This window comes from Eubalaena glacialis, chromosome 19, assembly GCF_028564815.1.
Source record: "Eubalaena glacialis isolate mEubGla1 chromosome 19, mEubGla1.1.hap2.+ XY, whole genome shotgun sequence".
Classification (NCBI taxonomy): Eukaryota; Metazoa; Chordata; class Mammalia; order Artiodactyla; family Balaenidae; genus Eubalaena; species Eubalaena glacialis.
The window spans coordinates 49,876,516-49,899,556 of NC_083734.1; the positions used below are offsets into that span (position 1 = coordinate 49,876,516).

The 23,041-nt window shown below is 36.1% G+C and overlaps 1 protein-coding gene across 16 annotated transcripts in view; it reads right to left on the reverse strand.

The window, feature by feature from the left end:
* The window catches only part of BPTF (bromodomain PHD finger transcription factor), a 138,478-nt gene that overhangs the window by 57,244 nt on the left and 58,193 nt on the right, over nucleotides 1–23,041 (reverse strand). For 12 of the 16 annotated variants that reach the window (XM_061177090.1, XM_061177097.1, XM_061177091.1 and 9 more), the window contains 4 exons: nucleotides 16,156–16,344; nucleotides 12,103–12,290; nucleotides 10,200–10,555; nucleotides 9,570–9,701 (listed from right to left, as the gene is read on the reverse strand). In XM_061177090.1, coding sequence (XP_061033073.1) covers nucleotides 9,570–9,701; nucleotides 10,200–10,555; nucleotides 12,103–12,290; nucleotides 16,156–16,344 — 865 coding nt within the window. The remainder of the gene's footprint in view (nucleotides 1–9,569; nucleotides 9,702–10,199; nucleotides 10,556–12,102; nucleotides 12,291–16,155; nucleotides 16,345–23,041) is intronic. The other 4 variants (XM_061177096.1, XM_061177092.1, XM_061177089.1 and 1 more) reach the window with 2 other exon arrangements.

Sequence of the window (23,041 nt, forward strand, 5' to 3'; positions counted from 1 at the left end):
ATGATGTATCTTTTCATTTACTCAAAGTAGCCTTTATATCTTTTTTTTTTTTTTTTTGGCCACTGCACGGCAAGTGGATCCTAGTTCTTCAACCAGGGATTGAACCCGCAGTGGAAGTGCAAAGTCCTAACTACTGGACTGCCAAGGAAGTCCCAAAGTATCCTTTATATATCCTTAGTAAAGTTTTAACGATTTCTTTACATGCTCCTAAATATTTATTAAATATATTCCTGGTTTGAGGTGTTTTGTCGTTGCTGGACGTTTTCTTCATTGTAATTTTTAAAAATATGTAAACTGTAACCAAGTTAAGAAACAGAACCTTATCAATAACCACTACATCCAAAACTAGTGTGTCCCACCCCCAGGCAGCCATTATCCTGACTTTTGTGTTATCATTCCCTTGCTTTTCTTTATAGTTTTACCACCACCTACGTGTGTATCCCAAACAATATAAAGTTTGGCTTTTGAAAACTCAGCAAGAAGAAAACTAGCTGCATGAGCAAGAGCAATATTGTCACTATTAAAAGAAGGTTCCCAGGAAAAAATAAATGTGTCTCCAGGTCACCTTTCACAAGTTAAGAGCCTCCTGTGGTGCAATCAGAGGGCGCAGTCATAAGCAACGCCTAGAAGACAGTGCGCCCACCACACTCAGGGTACCTGGCAGGACCATGTGTAAACAGGTGCACTGCAGAGACAGACTCATGCATTGCTCTGCTCTTCCTGCTTTTGTGCCTTTTGAGGATTCTATGGCGTGACTGGCGAAATTCTCAGTTCTCCCCCACTGACTTGGGATTTGGCTTTCTTGGGTAGGGTACCACTCGTCCTCCTGCAATACTGCTTGCAGTTTTACTGGTGCTGTCTTCTCTGTTGTTCTCCTTGTCCCTGTGGGTTTATGCTTTGAAAAAATCCCTTTGCCATAGTTTTGGTGGAGTTCAGTGGGGAGCAAAATTAGATGTGCTCATTCAATTTGTTATTTTAACTCAGAACTCCCGCTGTATTTTCTTCATGGTTACTATCTGCATATATAAAACCGACTGTTCAGTATGGGGGTCACCTTGATTAATTTTCATATTGTTTTATAGTTTTTCAGTCAATTAAGTATATAATTAGATCAACTACATATAATTGTCCCTACATTTACCTATTTATGTTTTATTTCTCTCGGCAAATTGCATTAATACTTTAAAGAAAAGTTAAAAGATAACAGCAACAGTGGGGATCTCTGTTTTGTTCCACCTAAATGTTAATGGGAATACTTCAAGGGTTTCATCAAAAAACATGACGGTTTGGTTTGAAATACATCTTTACGAAAAAGGGGAGGGGGCATTCATCTATTTCTACTTACCCAAGTTTTTTTTAAAACCAAGAATTAATAATGAACTTATATCTTCTTAATAAACAAATACCTTCTTCACATCTAATGAGAAAATCAAAGTTTTCTTTCTTTGACTTCTTAAAATAGCAAGGTATTAATAATCTCCTAAGAACAGACAAATCTTCCATACCTAGAGGAAGTCAAATTAGTCATGATTTATTATTCTTTTAATTTACTCTTGACTATATTGGCTAATGCTCTGTTTAAGATTTCTTGCATACACTTCTATTTGCTATTACTTATTTTTTTTTTTTAAAGATTTTTTTTAAACTTCGGGTTTATTTATTTATTTATTTATTTATGGCTGTGTTGGGTCTTCGCTTCTGTGTGAGGGCTTCCTCTAGTTGCGGCAAGTGGGGGCCACTCTTCATCGCGGTGCGCGGGCCTCTCATTAACGCGGCCTCTCTTTTTGCGGAGCACAGGCTCCAGAAGCGCAGGCTCAGTAATTGTGGCTCACGGGCCTAGTTGCTCCGCGGCATATGGGATCTTCCCAGACCAGGGCTCGAACCCGTGTCCCCTGCATTGGCAGGCAGATTCTCAACCACTGCGCCACCAGGGAAGCCCTGCTATTACTTATTAATCAATGGTAAATATTAATAAATGAGACAGGGCCATGATTTTCTATTTATCTATTTAACAAGTTTTAGAACAGTTTTGTACTAACAGAAATAATAATGAACCGGATTTCCTTCTTTTTCTATTTTATGCAACAGTTTAAATAGAATTATCTGTTTCCTAAAATTTGAAGAACTTTCTCATGAAATCATCTGGTCCTGCCCATCTCCTTACTGATAGGTGCAGTGATATCCTTCAAACTGAACCAGAAATCCTTTTCTTGCCTAAGAGTGTGGCCTCTGCCCTACTGTCCAATGATTCAGATCAGTGGGACCCCTCCTCCCCAACCCTTCCCCCACCCAAAAAGAGGAGTCCAGTGGGGCACTTTCTCTATGGATGTAGGAAGCCTGAATGCTATGTTAGTGGACTCTGTGAAGGTTTGAAATTCAAAGTATCAGTGAGAGAGATTCAGAAATATTGTTTGTTACGTCCCCTTTTTCATTCTTGATATTGGTTATTTGTTCTTTATCCTTCCTTCCCCCCCCACCCCTGCCCCCGTTCCTGATAATCTCATCAGAGGTTTGTAAATATAATAGTATCTAAGGTACACATCTGTTTTCTATTTCATCAAATATTGACATATTTCCCATCTTTGGTTTGACTCATTGAGATGCATGCCTAGCTAATTAATTTGCAGTTTTTCTTGTTTAGTGTAAGCACTGAAGGCTACCCATTTCCCCTAGGTACTCTTTAGCTGTTTCCCACAAATTTCAATTTATGTCATATTCTCATGAACATTCAATTCATAATGTTTTCTAGTTTCCATTGCAATTTTTTGACCATTTGTTATTTATTTAGAAGCATATTTCTTAAGTGTCAAGCATATAGGCCTTACACTTCTTTAAACTTTTACCACAAATGTCTACATCCCTAAACAATACAGCATTATATTAGCATACATTCTTTTAACCTTTACATAAATAGAATCACACTACATATATTTTCAGGCAAAGAATTGTTTCACTCGAACATTTCTGAGAGTCAATCTCATTGACTCATGTTGCTCTGGTTTGCTTTTTTACTGCTGTACAGTATGCTATTAGAGAACCACACCATAATTTAAACATGCCTGATTACGGGCATTTAGGGATTGTTACCAATTTTCACCATTACAAAATATTATAAGGAACACCTTTCTACATGTCTCTTCATGTACAGATACAAGGTTTCGCTAAGGTTTTTAGTTAGGAACAGGATTGTATTCTCAATATAACTTTTACCAAATTGTTCTCTAAGATGGTTGTAGTATTTAGCTCTTTTATCGACAACGTATCAGAATTCTCTTCCTATTATATCACACATTTGTCAATACTCTTTAAATTTATGACAATCCAATGGATGTGAAATAATAGCCCCTAGTTTTTGGGGTTTTGGGTTTTTAAAAAATTTTTTGATTGTATTTAGGATCTGTTACTCCAAAGACACCATGAGTCTTTACACAGTAAGATCTCAAAGTCTGGCAAAGATGCCTGCATTGTGAGTGGTACGTAGGGACTGAAACTGTTTTCAAACCAGCAGCATCACCTCTACAAGCCCACATTCATCCTGGAATATATTCTCAGACCTTTTTTTTTTTTTTTGGCCATGCCCTGCGGCATGTGGGATCTTCCCTGACCAGGGATCGAATCCATGCCCCCTGCAGTGGAAGCGCAGTCTTAACCACTGGATTACCATGGAAGGCCCCAGCCTCTAGTTTTGTGGGGTTTTTTTTTTGACAACTTTATTGGAGTAAAACTGATTCACAATGGTGTGTTAGCTTCTGCTGTATAACAAAGTAAATCAGCTATACATATACATATATCCCCATATCTCCTCCCTCTTGCTTCTCCCTCCCATCCTCCCTATCCCACCCCTCCCGGTGGACACAAAGCACCGAGCTGATCTCCCTGCACCATGAGCTGATCTCCCTGCACCATGCGGCTGCTTCCCACTAGCTAGCTATTTTACATTTGGTAGTGTATATATGTCCATGCCACCCTCTCACTTTGTCCCAGCTTACCCTCCCCCTCCCCGTGTCCTCAAGTCCATTCTCTACATCTGCATCTTTATTCCTGTCCTGTCCCTAGGTTCTTCAGAACCTTTTTTTATTTTTTTTTAAGATTCCATATATATGTGTTAACATACGGTATTTCTCTTTCTGACTTATTTCACACTGTATGACAGTCTCTAGGTTCATCCACCTCACTACAAATAACTCAATTTCATTTCTTTTTATGGCTGAGTAATATTCCATAGTATATATGTGCCACATCTTTATCCATTCATCTGTCAATAGACGCTTAGGTTGCTTCCATGTTCTCGCTATTGTAAATAGAGCTGTAATGAACACTGTGGTACATGACTCTTTTTGAATTATGGTTTTCTCAGGGTATATGCCCAGTAGTGGGATTGCTGCGTCGTATGGTAGTTCTATTTTTAGTTGTTTAAGGAACCTCCATACTGTTCTCCATAGTGGCTGTATCAATTTACATTCCCACCAACAGTGCAAAAGGGTTCCCTTTTCTCCACACCCTCTCCAGCATTTATTGTTTGTAGATTTTTTGATGATGGCCATTCTGACTGGTGTGAGGTGATACCTCATTGTAGTTTTGATTTGCATTTCTCTAATGATTAGTGATGTTGAGCATCCTTTCATGTGTTTGTTGTCCATTTGTATATCTTCTTTGGAAAAATGTCTATTTAGGTCTTCTGCCCATTTTTGGATTGGGTTGTTTTTTTGATATTGAGCTGCGTGAGCTGCTTGTATATTTTGGAGATTAATCCTTTGTCACTTGCTTCGTTTGCAACTATTTTCTCCCATTCTGAGGGTTGTCTTTTCGTCTTGTTTATGGTTTCCTTTGCTGTGCAAAAGCTTTTAAGTTTCATTAGGTCCCATTTGCTTACTTTTGTTTTTATTTCCATTTCTCTAGGAGGTGGGTCAGAAAGGATCTTGCTGTGATTTATGTCATAGAGTGTTTTGCCTATGTTTTCTTCTAAGAGTTTTATAGTGTCTGGCCTTACATTTAGGTCTTTAATCCATTTTGAGTTTATTTTTGTGTATGGTGTTATGGAGTGTTCTAATTTCATTCTTTTACATGTAGCTGTCCAGCTTTCCCAGTACCACTTATTGAAGAGGCTGCCTTTTCTCCATTGTATATTCTTGCCTCCTTTATCAAAGAGAAGGTGACCATATGTGCGTGGGTTTATCTCTGGGCTTTCTATCCTGTTCCATTGATCTATATTTCTGTTTTTGTGCCAGTACCATACTGTCTTGATTACTGTAGCTTTGTAGTATAGTCTGAAGTCAGGGAGCCTGACTCCTCCAGTTCCGTTTTTCTTTCTCAAGATTGCTTTGGCTATTCGGGGTCTTTTGTGTTTCCATACAAATTGTGAAATTTTTTCTTCTAGTTCTGTGAAAAGCGCCATTGGTAGTTTGATAGGGATTGCACTGAATCTGTAGATTGCTTTGGGTAGTATAGTCATTTTCACACTGTTGATTCTTCCAATCCAAGAACATGGTATATCTCTCCCTCTGTTTGTATCATCTTTAATTTCTTTCATCAGTGTCTTATAGTTTTCTGCATACAGGTCTTTTATCTCCTTAGGTAGGTTTATTCCTAGGTGTTTTATTCTTCTTGTTGCAATGGTAAATGGGAGTGTTTCCTTAATTTCTCTTTCAGATTTTTCATCATTAGTGTATAGGAATGCAAGAGATTTCTGTGCATTAATTTTGTATCCTGCTACTTTACCCAATTCATTGATTAGCTCTAGTAGTTTTCTGGTAGTATCTTCAGATTCTCTATGTATAGTATCATGTCATCTGCAAACAGTGACAGTTTTACTTCTTCTTTTCCAATTTGGATTACTTTTAATTCTTTTTCTTCTCTGATTGCTGTGGCTAAAACTTCCAAAACTGTGTTGAATAACAGTGGTGAGAGTGGGCAACCTTATCTTGCTCCTGATCTTAGCAGAAATGGTTTCAGTTTTTCACCATTGAGAACGATGTTGGCCCAACCCCTAGTTTTAATGTGCTTTTTCCCCAACTTACTAGGGAGGTTAAGCATCTTTTCACATTTCTTGGCTATTTGTGTCTCCTTTTCTCTAAATTATGTTTGTACCTCTGGCTTTTTTTTCTACTAAATAGTTTGATTTATTTTCTCACTGAACTGTAGAAGTTCTTGAATATACTGTGTATACTAACCCTTTTTTGATTATAGTATAATAAAACAATAAAAACACCTTCAACCAGTCTAGGATTCAGTCTTTTACGATGACACATTATTATAAAACTCAAACAACAGAAAACCATTGTTTACTGCTATATACATATGTGATAAAACTACACAGTAAAAGGAAGGGTGTAACAAAACACAAATGTAAAAATGATGGCTATCTCTCAGGACAGGCACGGTAATGTGAATACAAAGTAAATGCAATAATAATAATGTTCTTATTTTTAAATTGGGTGGTGAATTCACAGGTGTTCATTTTATTATTACCCATTATAGCTTATATATTTCACACAATCTTATGTACATATCACATATTAAAGGTGAAGAAGGAAAGCCACTTTTAGTACGTGCACACACACAGGCATACACGTGCACACTCATTCAAATCTGACAGACAGCACTCTTACAAATGAAATAAATAAAGCCTGCCTTAGCTGTGTTAGGGGAGATACTGAATGAATCAAGAAGGAAATAAAACAATCAGAAGAGAAAAGGAAGGAAGTATGGCAGGAAGAAAAGCAGGAAGAAGGAACGAGTGAACGGAAAGAGAGGCAAAGAAGGGAGGAAAAAGGGAAGGAAATGGAGAAGGAGAGAGGGAGGGAGGAAGAAAAGAACTTTTTTTGCTCCAGAGTCACAAAGATAATCTCTTATATTCTCTTCTTAGAGTTTTAAAGTTTGCTTTTCACATTTAGAATTTACTCTACCTGGAACTGACTATTGTGTATAATATAAAGAATGAAGTTCAATTTACCACTGTATGGACAACTAATTTCCTCCTCATCTTCTATTGGACAGTTCATCCTTTCCAATGCTACTTCCATCACATACTGTATTTCCATATATGGGTTGGTCTCTTTCCGGACTGTTTATTCTGTACCACTGGTCTATTTGTTTATACCACAGTATTATAGCTACCAAGTAAGTTTTGTTACATGGGAGGGCAAGTCCTTCCACCTTGCCCTTCAAATTTACCTTTTCTATTGTTGCCCCTTTCCATAAAAACTTTTTAACCATCTTGTGAAATTCTACAGAAAGCCCAACTATAATTATTAATGTGTTTGAACTTAATCTGTATATTAAGGTGAGAAAAATTGACATTGTCAAGACACTGAGTCTTCCTATACGTGAACAGGAGATATATTTTCATTTATTTAGGTGTTCGTTAATGTTTTTCAACCAAGACTTTATAACTTTTTCAAAAAAGATCCTGCCTTCAAACCTTTACTATTGAATATCATAATAAACAAACATTTTATAATAAAATATTTGGTTGAATTTCTAGATACTGCCTTAGGATCAAGTCTTAGAAGTCTGTCACCTAAACATTTGTGACCATACTACTGCCAAAAGTGGAAATCCTATTATTAATTTCTAATTTTCATGAATCATGGTCCCTAATTTTTTAAAAATTCAGAGTATGCTATATCACCTCATCATAATTAAAAAAAAAAGTTCTTTCGTATATATTACCAGATGTGTCATACTAATACAATTGATGATACAATTTTATAACTCTAGTGACAGGTTTAAAAGACTAGTCAGGGGAATTCCCTGGCTGTCCAATGGTGAGGACTCCATGATCTCACTGCCGAGGGCCCGGGTTCAATCCCTGGTCAGGGAAAGAAGATCCCACATGCCACGCAGTGCGCCAAAACAAATTTAAAAAAAATAAAATAGGACAAAAGACTAGTCATAATGACATACCAGGAGGGGAAAAAACCCTAACTAAAAAAAAATGAATTGCATTTTCATTAGAATGTTTAATATTTAGAAATGAATTTATAAAAGCTTTGACTTAGTCATTTTAAGTTACATTTGAGTACTGAAGTTTTCTTTAGCAACATTTAGCTTAGCGTTAGTTCTCAAAATATTGGTCTCTGCCACCAGAGACCACCAACACAAGTTTCAGGATGAGCACTGAATAGGAGACTGTTGGCGCAGAAGAGTTTGGGGAAAGTCTGGAAGTAAATGCAAGAAGGAAAAACAGAAATATAGGCCTCACAATTGCCTCTGACTTTCCCCTTGCTCTCCCTGCCCTGAGAAAAGGTGGCGGTGAGAAAAATACAGGCACGCCACCCATTTAGCTCTCCTCTCCTGGGCTGCACCGTTCGTAGCACCTTAACTTAACCCTGTTGTGTTTTTTTTTTTAATCCTAGGAAGAATTAAGTCCATTCCATTTGTGGAAGCTTCTACCAGTAGCAGCAATTACATTCAAAATAGGAGGGAGAGAGGAAAGAGTATCCATAAGATTTATGGGGGGAAAACACTACAGAAAACTGAAAGCAACCCTTAGCAGATGAAAAATATTTAGCAGGCATATTTACTTTTCTTAAAATTTTTCATTATAAGATAAAACACAGGGGGCTTCCCTGGTGGCGCAGTGGTTAAGAATCCGTCTGCCAATGCAGGGGACACGGGTTCCAGTCCTGGTCCAGGAAGATCCCACATGCCGCGGAGCAACTAAGCCCATGCGCCACAACTACTGAGCCTGTGCTCTAGAGCCCGCGAGCCACAACTACTGGAGCCCGCACACCTAGAGCCTGGGCTCCGCAACAAGAGAAGCCACTGCAATGAAAAACCCGCGCACCGCAACGAAGAGTAGCCCCCACTCGCCGCAACTAAAGAAAGCCCGTACGCAGCAACAAAGACCCAACGCAGCCAAAAAATAAATAAATAAATAAATTTATTTATTTATTTTTTAAAAAAAGATAAAACACAGGTGTAGAAAGCAACACAAAATATATTTAAATTTAAAAAAATACAGCATTATACCTTTGGAGTGGGCCCTGTAGAGGGGCAGGGAAGGTAAAAGGAGCCTTACTTTTTACATTGAATAATAATTTACCTTTTTTACCATAAGCTTACATTAGGTTTGTAATAAGAACTTTTTAAAAATTAAAGTTAAAAAATAAATCCATTAGGGCTAAAAAGTAGATTCAAGTCACAAATTTATTTTTTTTGTTAACCGTCTGCTAAAGTCACACAACTCTGGGTCTACTTAGGAGCTACATGATCTTTGGCCAGATACTCGACTCTAAATAAATCAAGACGTCTAGCACATTCCAGAGTAAATATTCAAAAAATATAAGCATTCTTTCTATTCAATAAAAATGCTTTTTACTTTAGAACACATTTTTAATTTTCATATACCTGATCTCTTCTGATCTTATCCTATATCCTAAATAAGAACTAGTGTTTATTCAGGTTTACATCTTACATGTTTTCCTCCATCTTACAGGAGGAAAATGAGGTCAAGAAGAGTTAAGTCTTTATGATGGCCTCTTCAACACATTAACTTTCATTATTAATAGACTAGTATTCCAAAAGGGAGACTAACCCACCATTCACAAGGCTCAGAATTCACTTACCTGGTATGTCCTAAAGATTCCCGCCAGATTGGCAGCATCACAACTGGTTTAACTGCACACTCCAAGATAGCTAAAGCCAATGCAAATTCTCTGGGTTTGCTACACATCTGAACGGCCTTGATCCAATTTGCCCTAAATTTCAGAAAGGAAAAAAAAAAGGAAAAAACAAAATTTCATCTTGTTGATCTTAAATTAAAAGCACAAGAGCTGTAATTTATGAAGACTTCACCTTATAGGGCATATGTTTCTAGGCTAAGCAGGTATAAAATATACTGCTACTGGAAGTTTCTACCTCACAGAATCAGAGGTTTTAAACACTGGAGGAATCTCAGAGGTCAATTCGTCCTCCAAATCTTTAAACCTTCTATGATGTTCTGGAACTCTGTCTGGACTCCACTTGGTTCCGGGAATGAAGACTCTGCTTTCCAGAAATCTTCCCAATGTTAGTGTTGGATCGGTAACTTAAGAAGTAAAGTTACTCCTATTCCTGACATCCTCAGTGTTTTGCTGACTAAAAGGACTTCATTCAATTCATTAATAATAATGACAGTTTAAAGTGTGCAACTGCAATAATCATTTTGTAAATATTTACTATATTCACAGCAATAAATAAACCTTAGTTTCCTTTACCTGTGTGAAGCCCAGTTGGGATGAAGAAAGGAGGAAGGGATATTGTTTTCCAACTGGGTGATAGTCAGTCTCAGAGTAGATATGGTAAGAACTTTGGATCCATGGACAGAACCATTCCATTTGAACTCTCCAGCTGGAGTCAGACAGAATTTATGTGCAAGATGCCTCCTCTTATCATGGTCTTCTCTGTGCTGGTGCTTATTCAAAGCAAATGAATTGGTGGAGTACTGATTGTGGTAGACGCGATACTTCCCCTCTTGACCCAACTTAAAATAATTGTTGATATTTCCCTTCATGACCACTTCCTTTTTGGTGCTCAACCGTGAAATTTCTCCTTGAGAATTAACTACCAGTACCTGACCAAGAAAATAAAAAGACTCCATTATTTACGTCCAATATGTAAATCTGATCCATTGTCTTTCAATAATTTGTAATTTATCATTCAAAATAAGTTAAGATACATCTTATGACTGAACTTTTGAAGTTTAAAGATTTTTTTGATGTGGACCATTTTTTAAAGTCTTTTATTGAATTTGTTACAACACTGCTTCTGTTTTTCTACTATGCTTTGGTTTTTTGGCCGAGAGGCATGTGGGATCTTAGTTCTCCGATCAGGGATCGAACCCGCACCCCCGGCATTGGAAGGCAAAGTCTTAACCACTGGACGGCCAGGGAAGTCCCTGAACTTCTGAAGTTTAAAAGCTGAGTTAAAAGCTAAAGCTAACTGTTTATAATTAAACAACCAAGATATGCCTGCAAAAAGAAAGAAAACTAAGCTCTATTAAAGTGCCTATTATATGTTGGACATTATTAAGTACTTTCATGTATCTCAAATATACACATGAAACTAATTGTGTGATATATAAATCATTCACCAATCATTTTCTCAAGCTTACACTATACAGGGGTTAGAGACAAAAGAGGGCATGAGGGCATTACATGTACTATTTCCGCAAACATATATTCCTAAAAATACCTTTTCTTCTGCTCCTTTTATCATTCCAGCTTTAGATAAGAGCCCATGGATACGTTAAAATAGTGTCTCAAAATAGTTGATTCCAATCCTTTAGTGGACTGTGAAATCAATAGTGGGGCTTATTCAGCTTTAAAAAAAATGAAATATAATACAACAGACTAGAAAAGAAAATACCAGAGTGCTTCCCACATAGTAAAATACCACTTCAGGAAACTTTTGAATGTATGTACTGGGTTGCTATGAAAAATGTCTTAGTGAGGGTCAGAGTAAAAAGAAGTCTGAAAGCCACTGCCTTAAAGCCATTTCTTTGATGTTAAAAACACTGCATTAAAAAAAAAACAAAAACAAAAAAAACCCCACTGCATAATCTTGCATATCTACCCTGCAAATAATTCTCAAATCTGAGAGACACAGCTGTGGCCCTTATTCTATCATCATGGCTTGCTGGGAGACAGAAATACTGAGTCCTAGCTTCAATCTTTTTGTTCACAGTCAGAGTTGAGATGCTGTGCTGTTCTATATACCGTGCTCTGCTATCAAGGGGTAAGTCTTACCTTTTAGGTGCAGGTTCATCTAAAATGACTACAGCCAGAACTGAGCATTAAATCTTTAATAAAGCCCACAAATAGCCTACCTGTTCCCACATGTGAAGAAGCAGCCTCTCTCTCTTTAGAATTATATACAATAAAACTAACCATATAGTCAGAAAGAATACTACCCATTTACAGCACTTCTATGCATGGATTGAAATTTGGGTGTACAACTGTACTTAGCATAATACAAACCTAACACTTTTAATCTCGTTACACACTACACTCTCGGAAGTGAGGAAAATACAGTTCAAAAGTACCTCTATAAACTTCCTGCCCCTATTTTAAAAATTATTTTACATTCCAGAGATTTTTGTTTTAAACAGAAAAAACACACCTCTTTCCCCTCCTTAAATAATTTATTTGCTTCGTGGGCTGCGGCTGCCACCTGTTGGCTCTTCAGCTGACTCAGTTTGCTGTCTGGATTCCGTAACCTGGTGATAATCCGAGTTGAACCAGACGCTCCTCTTCCACCTCCAGGAGACTCACTTATTTCCCCATTAGACTTCTCTGATTTGAAATCACCTGTTATCAAATAAAAAGCCAAAAGTAATTGCTAACAGTAAGTAAATTACATATAGTAATAACACCTTACTTATCCAAAACTTCTATCTGGTAGACAACTAAGATCCAGAAAATAAAAAGTCCTTGAATAGCCAAAGCAAATGCATTAATTCTTAAAGTTTTACTCCAAAGAAAGTATGTCAGAACTTTACTGTGAGTCATTTATTAGTTTACAGAAAATTCAAACATGCCATGTTATCTGTTTTAAAGCTCAGCTACTAGAAAAGAGGAAGGGCTGCTACAGATTTACAAGTAACAAACATAACTCAAAATGCACGCTAATAAAATATTGCCTTATATATTCGACATGGATTTCTGTATTAAAAGTAAAGGGTATAATTAATTTTAGAAAGATTTCCACTGAAATTCTGTTTAAATACCTAATAATTTAAAGCTTATAAACATAAATGCCAGGTGAATTTTTTCCTAAAGAATCTAGATAATTATCTGTGTATGCAGATAACTGTACATGTGAAAATCAACTACATTAGCTTTTTAAAATATAATAAAGGCCTCTCACATTTTCATAATATCTTAATTTTTTAAAGTGACAGATTTAACTGCCAAGGAGCAATTTCTGCTTTTCCATAAATCTCACTTCAGCTGAAAATTTCTATACGTTCTAAAACGATTGCATCACTATCCAATTTCCACTGGCCAGACAGTTGAACAAGATCTCATTTTTCTTTCTTAATTTAAAGCTTTTAAAAACTAAGACAGTGTGGCACTGGCAAATGAAAAACCAAGCAGAAAATATGGCACTGACTAAATCAAGATGGGGTAGGAGTACTGGGTATTTTGCCATCTCAGGCTGGAAAGCTAGTAACCTTCAATGTGTGGTAGCAAAGCAGTTGGTTAGTTAGACTATCCACGATTTTCTCTCGGCTCTCAGACCATGATTGTACCCATGCTAGAGTTCTGTGCCGACACGATGAACTATAGCGGCAACTTTTTTTTTTTTTTGGCCACACCACGCGGCTTGTGGGATTTTAGCTCCCCAACCAGCGACTGAACCCGGGCCCTCAGCAGTGAGTGTGGAGTCCCAACCACTGAACTGCCAGAGAATTCCCGATAGTGGCTACTTCTTGGGACTGTCTTTGAAGTCCTACAATAAAGACTTTTTAGACATCATTTAGTCAAGGCCAGACTTCTTAAAAGCAGAAAGGGAATGGCACAGCACTTTCTAAATTAAGCGCCTCAATTTAGAGCCAACAATCCAACAGGTGAGAGTCAATCCTTTGCCACTTGCTAAGTTTAGTGCAAATAAGGGAAGGGAGGCAGAAAATTCATCCCTGGGGGTACGACTTGAAGGAGCAGAGAGAGGGAACAAGGCTAAGAGTGGAGGTCATTGTCTAGCACACCCTGCCCAAAGGCCACATTCCTGTTTAAAGGAGTGAATCACTGTGATGCAGCCTGGAGGCTGAGTACAGAGCTGCCTGGCCCTAGCCTCCCTAACTCACTGTTTAATGAGTCAAGAGGCAGGAGCCTAGACAGACTTGGCTCACCTGGGGGCTGGGGCAGACAAACTGGGCAAGTAGAGGGGGTTTACCCTCAGGGACTCTGGGCAAGTTTCTGGGCATTAGGTACTAGCTAGGTCTTCAGGCAATCTATAAGGGGGTGTTACTGCCAGAAAAAACCCCAAACCTGTCACACTGGGATGTATAATTATTCAAACCTACAGCAATTTCCAGCAGGCCATCCCTGACAGAAGTCAGCTGGATCTAGGCTGTTAAAGAAGAATGGCCTCCGGAAGGGGGATCTTCCCGTATGCTTCTCACTTCTCATCCATATCCATTCTCCCAGAAAACCTCCCAGAAAAGGGCCGCCAGGTTTATCAGAGAACACCATCCACCATCAGGTTAATGAGTGTCACAGGTAGTTAAGTTCATAATTTGGCTCATGGATTGTAAGATCAAGATAAGCCACAACCAGACATAATCAAAATAATACACACAATACACAGAAATCCTAGATACAGTTAAAATTACCAGATGTTCATTTTGGGAGAGAAGTTTTTGAAAAAATTTTCAGTTGTGGGTGAGATCTTTCCATTATGTTAGGCAGAGGCATTTTTTAATTTGAATACACACATTTGTATTGAGCTAGGGTGGAACTGTGGATATTTGCTGTTTCCTATCTTCACAGCATCTCTCCTTCTTTGGAAAACCATTTCTACCCCACTCCAATTATATACTTTTGCTGGAGCCATCAATCATAATACCTTGCCTGCCCTGGCCACAGGAGTAGGAACAATATGTCCAAGATAGGCCACTCAAATTCCTTCCTCAAGGACTTTTGATTTGGAGCAGGAGTAGGGGCCTTGCCTTTGGGTCACAGACCTTGGAAAGATATGAATACAAACCGCTGATGCCATCTTCCCTGCCACTTGGGGAAAGCCTGTCTGTATTAGGAGAGAATGAGGTTAACACACAAACATATGCAGATCCAAAAGGTGAGACAGAAAGAGGAAAATGGAAAGAGTTTTGATACCTGGAGGTCCAGTTATGCCTGGTGATGGCTTGGACTTCCCAATTATATGAGCTAATTAAATTCCCTTTTCACTTAAGCTAGTTTAAGCTGGTTTGGTCACTTGCAATTGAAAAGGTTCTAATTAAGACAGATCTCCATCTCATATCATACACAAGATTATACACCAGAAGGATTAAAAACGAAGTTATAGAAGTATTATGTGAAATTACTGTAAAATATATGCATGTTCTTGGGATAGGGATGGTCTTCCTTAGTAAGACACAAAATCCAGAGAAATCCTAAAGAAAGACTGATAAATTTAACTGCATAAAAAATGTAAAAATTTCTTTGTAAAACAACAGAAAGAGTTAAAAACAAGCAATGACTATATAAATATATAGGTAAAATCAAAAATTAATACCCACAATACATAAAGCATTCCTAAAACTCATTTGGCAAAAATATCAAAATTCAGTAGAAAAAAATCAGCAAAAAATATGAATAAGCAATTCACAGAAAGTTCAGCAAACACATGAAAAGAAAGTCAACCACATTAGTAAGCAGGGATATGCAAATTTTAAAATGAAATACTTTTCACCATTGGCAAAAATGTAACAGATAGATGATGTCAAATTTAGTGAGAATATGAAGAAATACACATACATGTAAATGATTAGTATAAATTCCTTTTAACGTACAATTAAGCAGTAGCCATCACTATTTTTTAAATGTACCTACCATATGATCCAGCAATTCCATTTACTGTATCTATACTGCCAGAAATACAAGTACACAGAGATATATGGCGAGGATGTTAAAAAGCACCACTAGTTGTAATAATGAAAAAACTGTTAGCCTAAATGTCCATTAATAGAGAAACAGTAAATGAATTATGGCTCATCTGTACTGTGGAGTACCACGCAGCAGTTAAAATAAGAATAAATTCAATTTATTACATGAAAAGAACCCCTACATGTATCACTGAGTGAAAAAAGCAAGATGCAGAACAACACATGCAGAATGATCCCGTTTATATTTAAAAAAAAAAAAAAAAAAAACTTTTTGTAAACATACATACATTGATGTAACTGCACGGAGAAAGATACAAAATGTTACACACCAAATAATGGTGGTTACCTTTGGGGAGGGGGTGTGAAAAAGATGTATTTTTTCCCAAGTGCTTTTTTATTTTTTTAAAAGAAAAACACTGAGTGCAAGTGTCACTTGTGTTTAAAAAAAAAAAAAAAAAGGAAAAGAAAATCCAAATCTTCCCACCCCCCCCATCAAACTTTTATTTAAAAAAGTAAAAATTAAAAAAATAAAAAAGCTCCTTTCAATGTATGAAGTGTATTCTTACCTATCTCTTCTTGAATAGAGACAGGTGTATGAGATTCTCTTTCTCCATTTTCAGGATCATCAGCTGCCTTAGCAGATTCACTCTGGGAAGAATTTAGTTCACTGCTGCTGTTACTGTTTTCCAGATTAGGCTGGGTGGAGGTAGTGGTAGCACTAGTGTTACTGCTGTCACATGTCTTGTTAGGTTCTTCTAGAAAAATAGAATATCTGATTTTTAAATTGGAAATCACATCAAAAACAACTAATTGTCAGAAAAGACATTTAATTGTTTTAGGGTTGCATTACAAAGCTAGATTTTAAAAAGCTGCTCATGTATGAATAATGCAATGTATGAAAAGAAATTTGTAAACAACACCCTATGAATTGTTTTTTAAGTCTCCCAGTATTAACTCAGGCTCTTATCACCTTAGTGTATAGTACAAAGCAGACAACCTTTCAGAATAATAAAGTGATATAACAATCTCACAAAATTTATGATGTGCCAGATACTGCAGAAGTGATTTTGTTAAGAAAATCCCTCAAAATCTGAAATTTATTTTCTTACTTTTCAAAAAGTATTCAAACAGTATTCGAAACAGAATTAAACAGGATTATTTATCTCTAAGGTTTTCTGCCTGAATTCTATACCCCCAAATTTAACTAGAAGGTAATGCCTAAGTGATTGTTAATTTTAAGACCAATATAATAGTATCACTAAGAGTATAGCTCCTAAAAGTATATCAAAATGAATGCTACCATGAACTGAAAGCCTAGGTCTTTCCTCGGCAGTTCAGAAATCTAGAGCCTCCCTGTGCATTTCATTTTGCCACTATTAAGATACCTTTTAAATCAATCCCCTAAATTAAAAGTCGTCGACAGTATATCACAAAGGCTATCTGTAATGTATCATGAGCTCCTAAGTTTTTTTTTGAGTGAAAGAACCAACAACCTGATAGAAAAATGGGAAAAATATATGAACAGTGACCAAAGAAATGAAAATGGTGGGAATTCCCTGGCGGTCCAGTGGTTCAGACTCCGCGCTCTCACTGCCAAGGGCCCCTGTTCAATCCCTGGTCAGGGAACTAAAATCCCACAAGCCATGCGATTCAGCCACAAAAAAGAAAAAGAAAAATGGCCTTTAAACATGGAAATATGCTCACTTAATTCAAAGTAAGAGAAATGCAAAGTAAAATTGTATAGAGAAACTACCTCTCAGCTACCAGAGTGGCCAAAAATCCAAGTCTCACGATACACTCAGGTAGAGAGTCAGTGGGTTAAGAGGTACTGCCACACATTGTTGTAGGACTGTAAAATGGTGCAAACTGGATAAAAGGGAACTGACAATATCTAGAAAAATTACAGATGCATTTACTCTTAACCTAGCAATCCCATGTCCATAAATCTACCCTGAAATACACTGGCAAAAATACTAAATTACTTACTGATATTTACAGAGGTATTCACTGTAGCACTATTTATAATGGCAAAAGACCAGAAAAAACAAAATGCCCATCAATACGGCACTGGCTGAATAAAAGGTGGTACATACAATAAAATATCATGCACCATAACAAGGACTGAGGAAATCATTATATCCACATATGAAATGATCTCAAGATTAAATGTAAACAAAAAGATGCAGAACAGTACTTAGAGTATGCTAACTTCATGTAAGAAAGGGAGAGAAATATGAATTTATGCACATATTTTGCTTTTCTATATGAAAAAAGAAAAAAAAACACTAGAAGAATAACCAAAACTTAATAAAAATGGCTACCTGTAAGGGAAAGGAAGGAAATGGTTACCTAGAGAGGGAAGGGATGAAAGTGAAAATTCTCTGAATAGATAACAGTTACAAAGTTTGACTTTGGAATCATGTAAATGTTTTACATTTTTTAAAAATTCAAGCTAGAAATGCAGTCCCTAAAAACTGAAAGAAAACAGCCTAATCGTGTATCAAGTTGTTGGCATAACCACACAAAGAAAAAGATTATTTCAAGTGACTTTGGAACACAGAATTTTGACTATACATTCTTACTGGAAATATGGTATAAAGATAAAGAGCTGCAAAAAAATCTTAAATGCGGTTCAGTAGTCTTACTGTGAGCAATAATATTGGTATTGTGAAATTACTATGCTATTTAAATCATTTCTTATTACTATTATTAATGCACATCAGGATATTAACAATAATTATAAAAATAATATATATTATTAATGGACATATATAACAGGATAAAGCAAGTATATAATTAAGTTACTGTTGTTAGGAACTAAGGCATTCAGTATAAAGGAAAAGAGATACAAGTGTAAAAAAAGAAACTAAGTATGCAATCCTCAATCTGAATTTGAAATGTCAACATGAATTGGTTTTTTTCTTTTCCAAAATACGTATTTCCTAACACCACCCAATAAAAAATCCTAGAGGCAGTGAGAGCCCAAGAGCAGTAAATACTCTTGGGCCCAGATGATGGTCTCTAAGTATCATTCCCCACAATAAGGAACCAGAGCTTCTTGCAGGAATTACTGATTCCAGGTCTGGGGTAAGAAATGTATAAGATAAGCCGCATACATCTTATTCTGCCAAAAAGCAAAAAAGCAAAAGAGACTACTGGGGTCATACACAGCAAAAAGGACTCAAAAGCCAACATAAAGGGGCTCCTGAAAATCAATATAACCAAATTAATGATAACTACAACTGACTGAAACAAACTGCATACATAAAGACCCACGAGTTCAAACAGATACTTAAAATGAGAAAATCATGCCCCTCCCCCCCAAAGTTCATAACTCAAAAATCACCACTGAAGGTAACTGGACACCAACTCCTGACTCTGAAAATCAGATTTTAAGAGAAATAATTAAGCATTTATTTCTGCTCTAATTATATTTCAAGGTATTCAAATGACTTAGTTAATGAGGGAAAATTCTTTACAGAAGAATTCCAGTTAAAAAAATACTGAAAAGGGCTTCCCTGGTGGCGCAGTGGTTAAGAGTCTGCCTGCCAATGCAGGGGACACGGGTTCGAGCCCTGGTCTGGGAATATCCCACGTGCCGCGGAGCCGCTGGGCCCGTGAGCCACAATTACTGAGCCTGCGTGTCTGAAGCCTGTGCTCCGCACCAAGAGAGGCTGCGATAGTGAGAGGCCTGCGCGCCGCGATGAAGAGTGGCCCCCACTTGCCACAACTGGAGAAAGCTCTCGCACAGAAACGAAGACCCAACACAGCCATAAATAAATAAATAAAAATTAAGTGAAACTGTTTATAAAAAAAAAAAAAAAAAGGAAGGCATTTCTTTAAAAAAAAAAAATACTGAAAAAATTATAGAATTAGAAATCATATACTATAACTTCCAAATAGACAGCTGATTTTGAATTCACTGATCAATATTAGAATTTGTAAAGGTAAAACATACAGACATCATGATGAGCCTTTTGATGCAATATGATGTGAAATACCCAAAACACAGCTTATGAAGTATTCTTGCCAAAAATAGTTGAAAATGAATTTAATCAAGCCTTTAGAACAAATTAAACACTAAGAAGAAGGAAAGAAAATCCTGGATGTGGGATATTCCATAGGAGGATATACTAGGATTCTTTAAAAAGTCAGGTAAGGGGAGAATGCTCTAGATTAAGAGACTCAGTAGATATAAAACCAAATGTCATGTCATGCAGGGATCTTATTTGGAGTTATTTAAAACACAGCCAATGTTTAAAAAAAATTTTTTTAAGTGAGGAAATTTAAATTGACTGTATAGTAGATGATACTAAGGAATTGCTGTCAATTTTATTAAAACGATAATGGCACTGTAATTATATAAGAAAATGTCCATATTCTTTAGAAATTTATGTAGGACTGATATAACATGATGTCTGGGATTTGCTTTAAAATATTGCAGTAAGGTAACAACCCAAATTCACATCAACAGGAAAGGGGATAAACTGTGTTATAGTTACACAGAGGAGTATTGTAATACAGTTAATATGAAAGAACTCCAGCAACATACAACATTATATTAGTAATATAAAGCAAAAAGATTAAGTTCCCTGAAGTTATACTTAACACATACATTTACTAAGATATACTTAACACAACACACTTGCTACACAGTTTAAAACAACCGAAACAGAAATACATAGTTTTTATTTATGTTACAAGCAAACCATGTAGATCAACTCAATGAAGCAACAGTTATGTGGGTTATACATCACTTTGACCTCTAGTATCAATAGTCTTAATTCTACTGGATTTCTGTCATAAAAAGGAAAGAAAATATTAGTGAACACAGGATTCAGGGTGACAATCACTTCAGGTAGGGTAGAAGGATGCAGGCGATGAGACTGGGGAGATGGCTCGATACAGGTGAGTTTCAAAGCAGGACTTAGACTTCTGTTTTGGGTGATAGGTTCCTAGGTGTTTATTTCATTAATAAGATCATTTCAAACGTGAATGAATAAATTAAGGGGGACTATGCAATGACCAATGATGAGTGCAATTAACTAAGGATTATGATTTATCTAATAGTGTACACCTGGGGTCAAAGGGGGGCGATTTTTAAAAATTTGAGTCCTCCCCACTCAAAAAAGCAGTTTTAAAAAAAAAAAAAGCATGAGTAAAACTAGTATGACAAAATATTGATGATTTTCTAATCTAAGTGTTAAAATATGGGGGAGGGGTCACTATACTATTCTCTTAACTTTTGTGCATGTTCATAATAAGAAAATTTTATATGAAAGATAGAAATGGCAAACTTAAAACCTGACAGCTGCAAACCAGTAATATAATCAACTAACTCATGCTGGAAAATGCATATATTTGGAAGAAAAGAAGTCTCACATGAATAGCATCAAATTCCTCACTAATCATTCCTTTCACATCTGTAGATCTAGTTTTGAAATGTGCTGTATTCTTAATTTATAATTGTCTAAAAATCATCTTCTCGAATAATGAAACAGTATATAGACATCCCCTCATTTATGAGCTCAGAATTCAGAGTGCATTTTCTCACAGAAGTGTAATAAAAAGTGATTGGGTTCTAGACTAGCCCACAAAAAACTATTTCAGCATACAATACACCCCAAGTATGGTTTTAACCAAGACAATAACTCTGGGATAGGACTTAAGAGATTCCACCTAATCTTAAAATACTTCATAGAAAGTGCTCTCTGCTATTAGGAAGATAATGGTACTTCATAAAAGAATAGGCAATCAATCCCATCCCAAGGTATTTTGATCTTAAAAAAAACTATTACCCCACTGAAAGCAAACTGAATTCAGAATCTATCCATTTAAACTTTCAAGGTGCTAACAAGCTGAGGACTACCATAACTCATAATACATAGCTTTTTTGTTGACTTGTCCCAAGTTAATTTGCCTTAAGTTTTCCTCCATTTCAGTTTAGAGGAATTGTTCTAGAACTCTTTACATCCTTACTTCATTAGGATTAAAGAAATCTCAAGCATTTGCTTTAAAACACCACAAAGAAGGTATCCCTACCAATAGTCCTCACAGTTCAAATATTCTAGACTAGAAGCTAAAACCAAACACATTTAAAAGAATAAGAAACAAAAGAGTAATATTTAGCTGCAGAACCTCCAAAAGCCATTATCAATCAACTCAATGAGGTAAAAGTAAACGGGAAACACATCAGTTCAGCATCCAGTATCAGCAGCCTCTTACATCCACTTAATTTCCTTATAATAAAATCCAAACCTAAAGCAAAGTACTATCTTTTAAGATGTCATTATCCCAAAAAGTTAAGAAACAGGTTAAATTAATATGTTCTTATAGTTCAACTTTACAGATGTTAGACTTTCAATATGTCCATGGAAACACTTTCAAAGCAATTATAAATAGTTATGGAAATAAAGCCAGTTTTATCTACTGCTGCTATTTTCTTCGTCCCAGGCATTAAATCTAGAGGCATAACTTTAATAAAACAAATGCTGTCTGCATTATATGTTTGAATACAAATTCTCAATAGTATATTTGAGGTTAAGATGCTAGAAAGACACATGCCCCTGTCTCTCCTTATATATTGAAAAACTGACAATCTGGTACAAAAGTTTCTAATCTAAAATCCAGAACAAAAGTGTAATTCTGAAATTGAGCTATTTGTTAACTACAAAGAAGTTATACTGAATAATAAACAGTACACTTGCTATAAGGGGTCGTTTTTGGCAACATAACCATTTTCATGAACTGAAATGAAATGTCTGGAATACAGATGCAGCGGGGCAAAATCTGAGGAACAGATATTCAGAGATTAACTTTTTTAAGTGATGTCAACAAACATTTCCCAAAATACGGCCCAACTTTTCAGTTTAAACTTCAATCTCAGCCACATAAAATCTTTCTGAATCATACCCAATTTGAAATCATGAAATCTGCCCATTTTTCTTATGTTCTCACTCCTTTAGATTTTTAGACCACAGATTTATAATTTTTCCTTTGCATAATGTCATCTATCATAAGAAAATGATAGTGCTCTCTGACAGGACTTGACAAAATACAGCTTGAAATAAATAAATATGCATATCCATATATATGTATACATATGTGTGTATATATTTCTAAAGAAATTCTAAAGTAGATGTATTTTGAAAGAGATTTTAAATTCTCGGGTTATTTTTAAGTATCTTTCTATTCCAGAAAAGATATATAATACAAACGTTAATCAAAAGAAAGCTGCTGTAGTTTAGTAATATTATTAAAGATAAAGGACATTTCACAAAGATAAAGTTAATTCAACAATATAAAAATTATGTGCACCTAATAACACAGGCTCAAACTATATAATGCAAAAACTAAAAATATTTTAAAGATAAAAAGGCAACCCCACAGTAAATAGAAATAACTTAAGAGTATCTTGCATATGTTATAAAGCAGAAACTAACACACCATTAT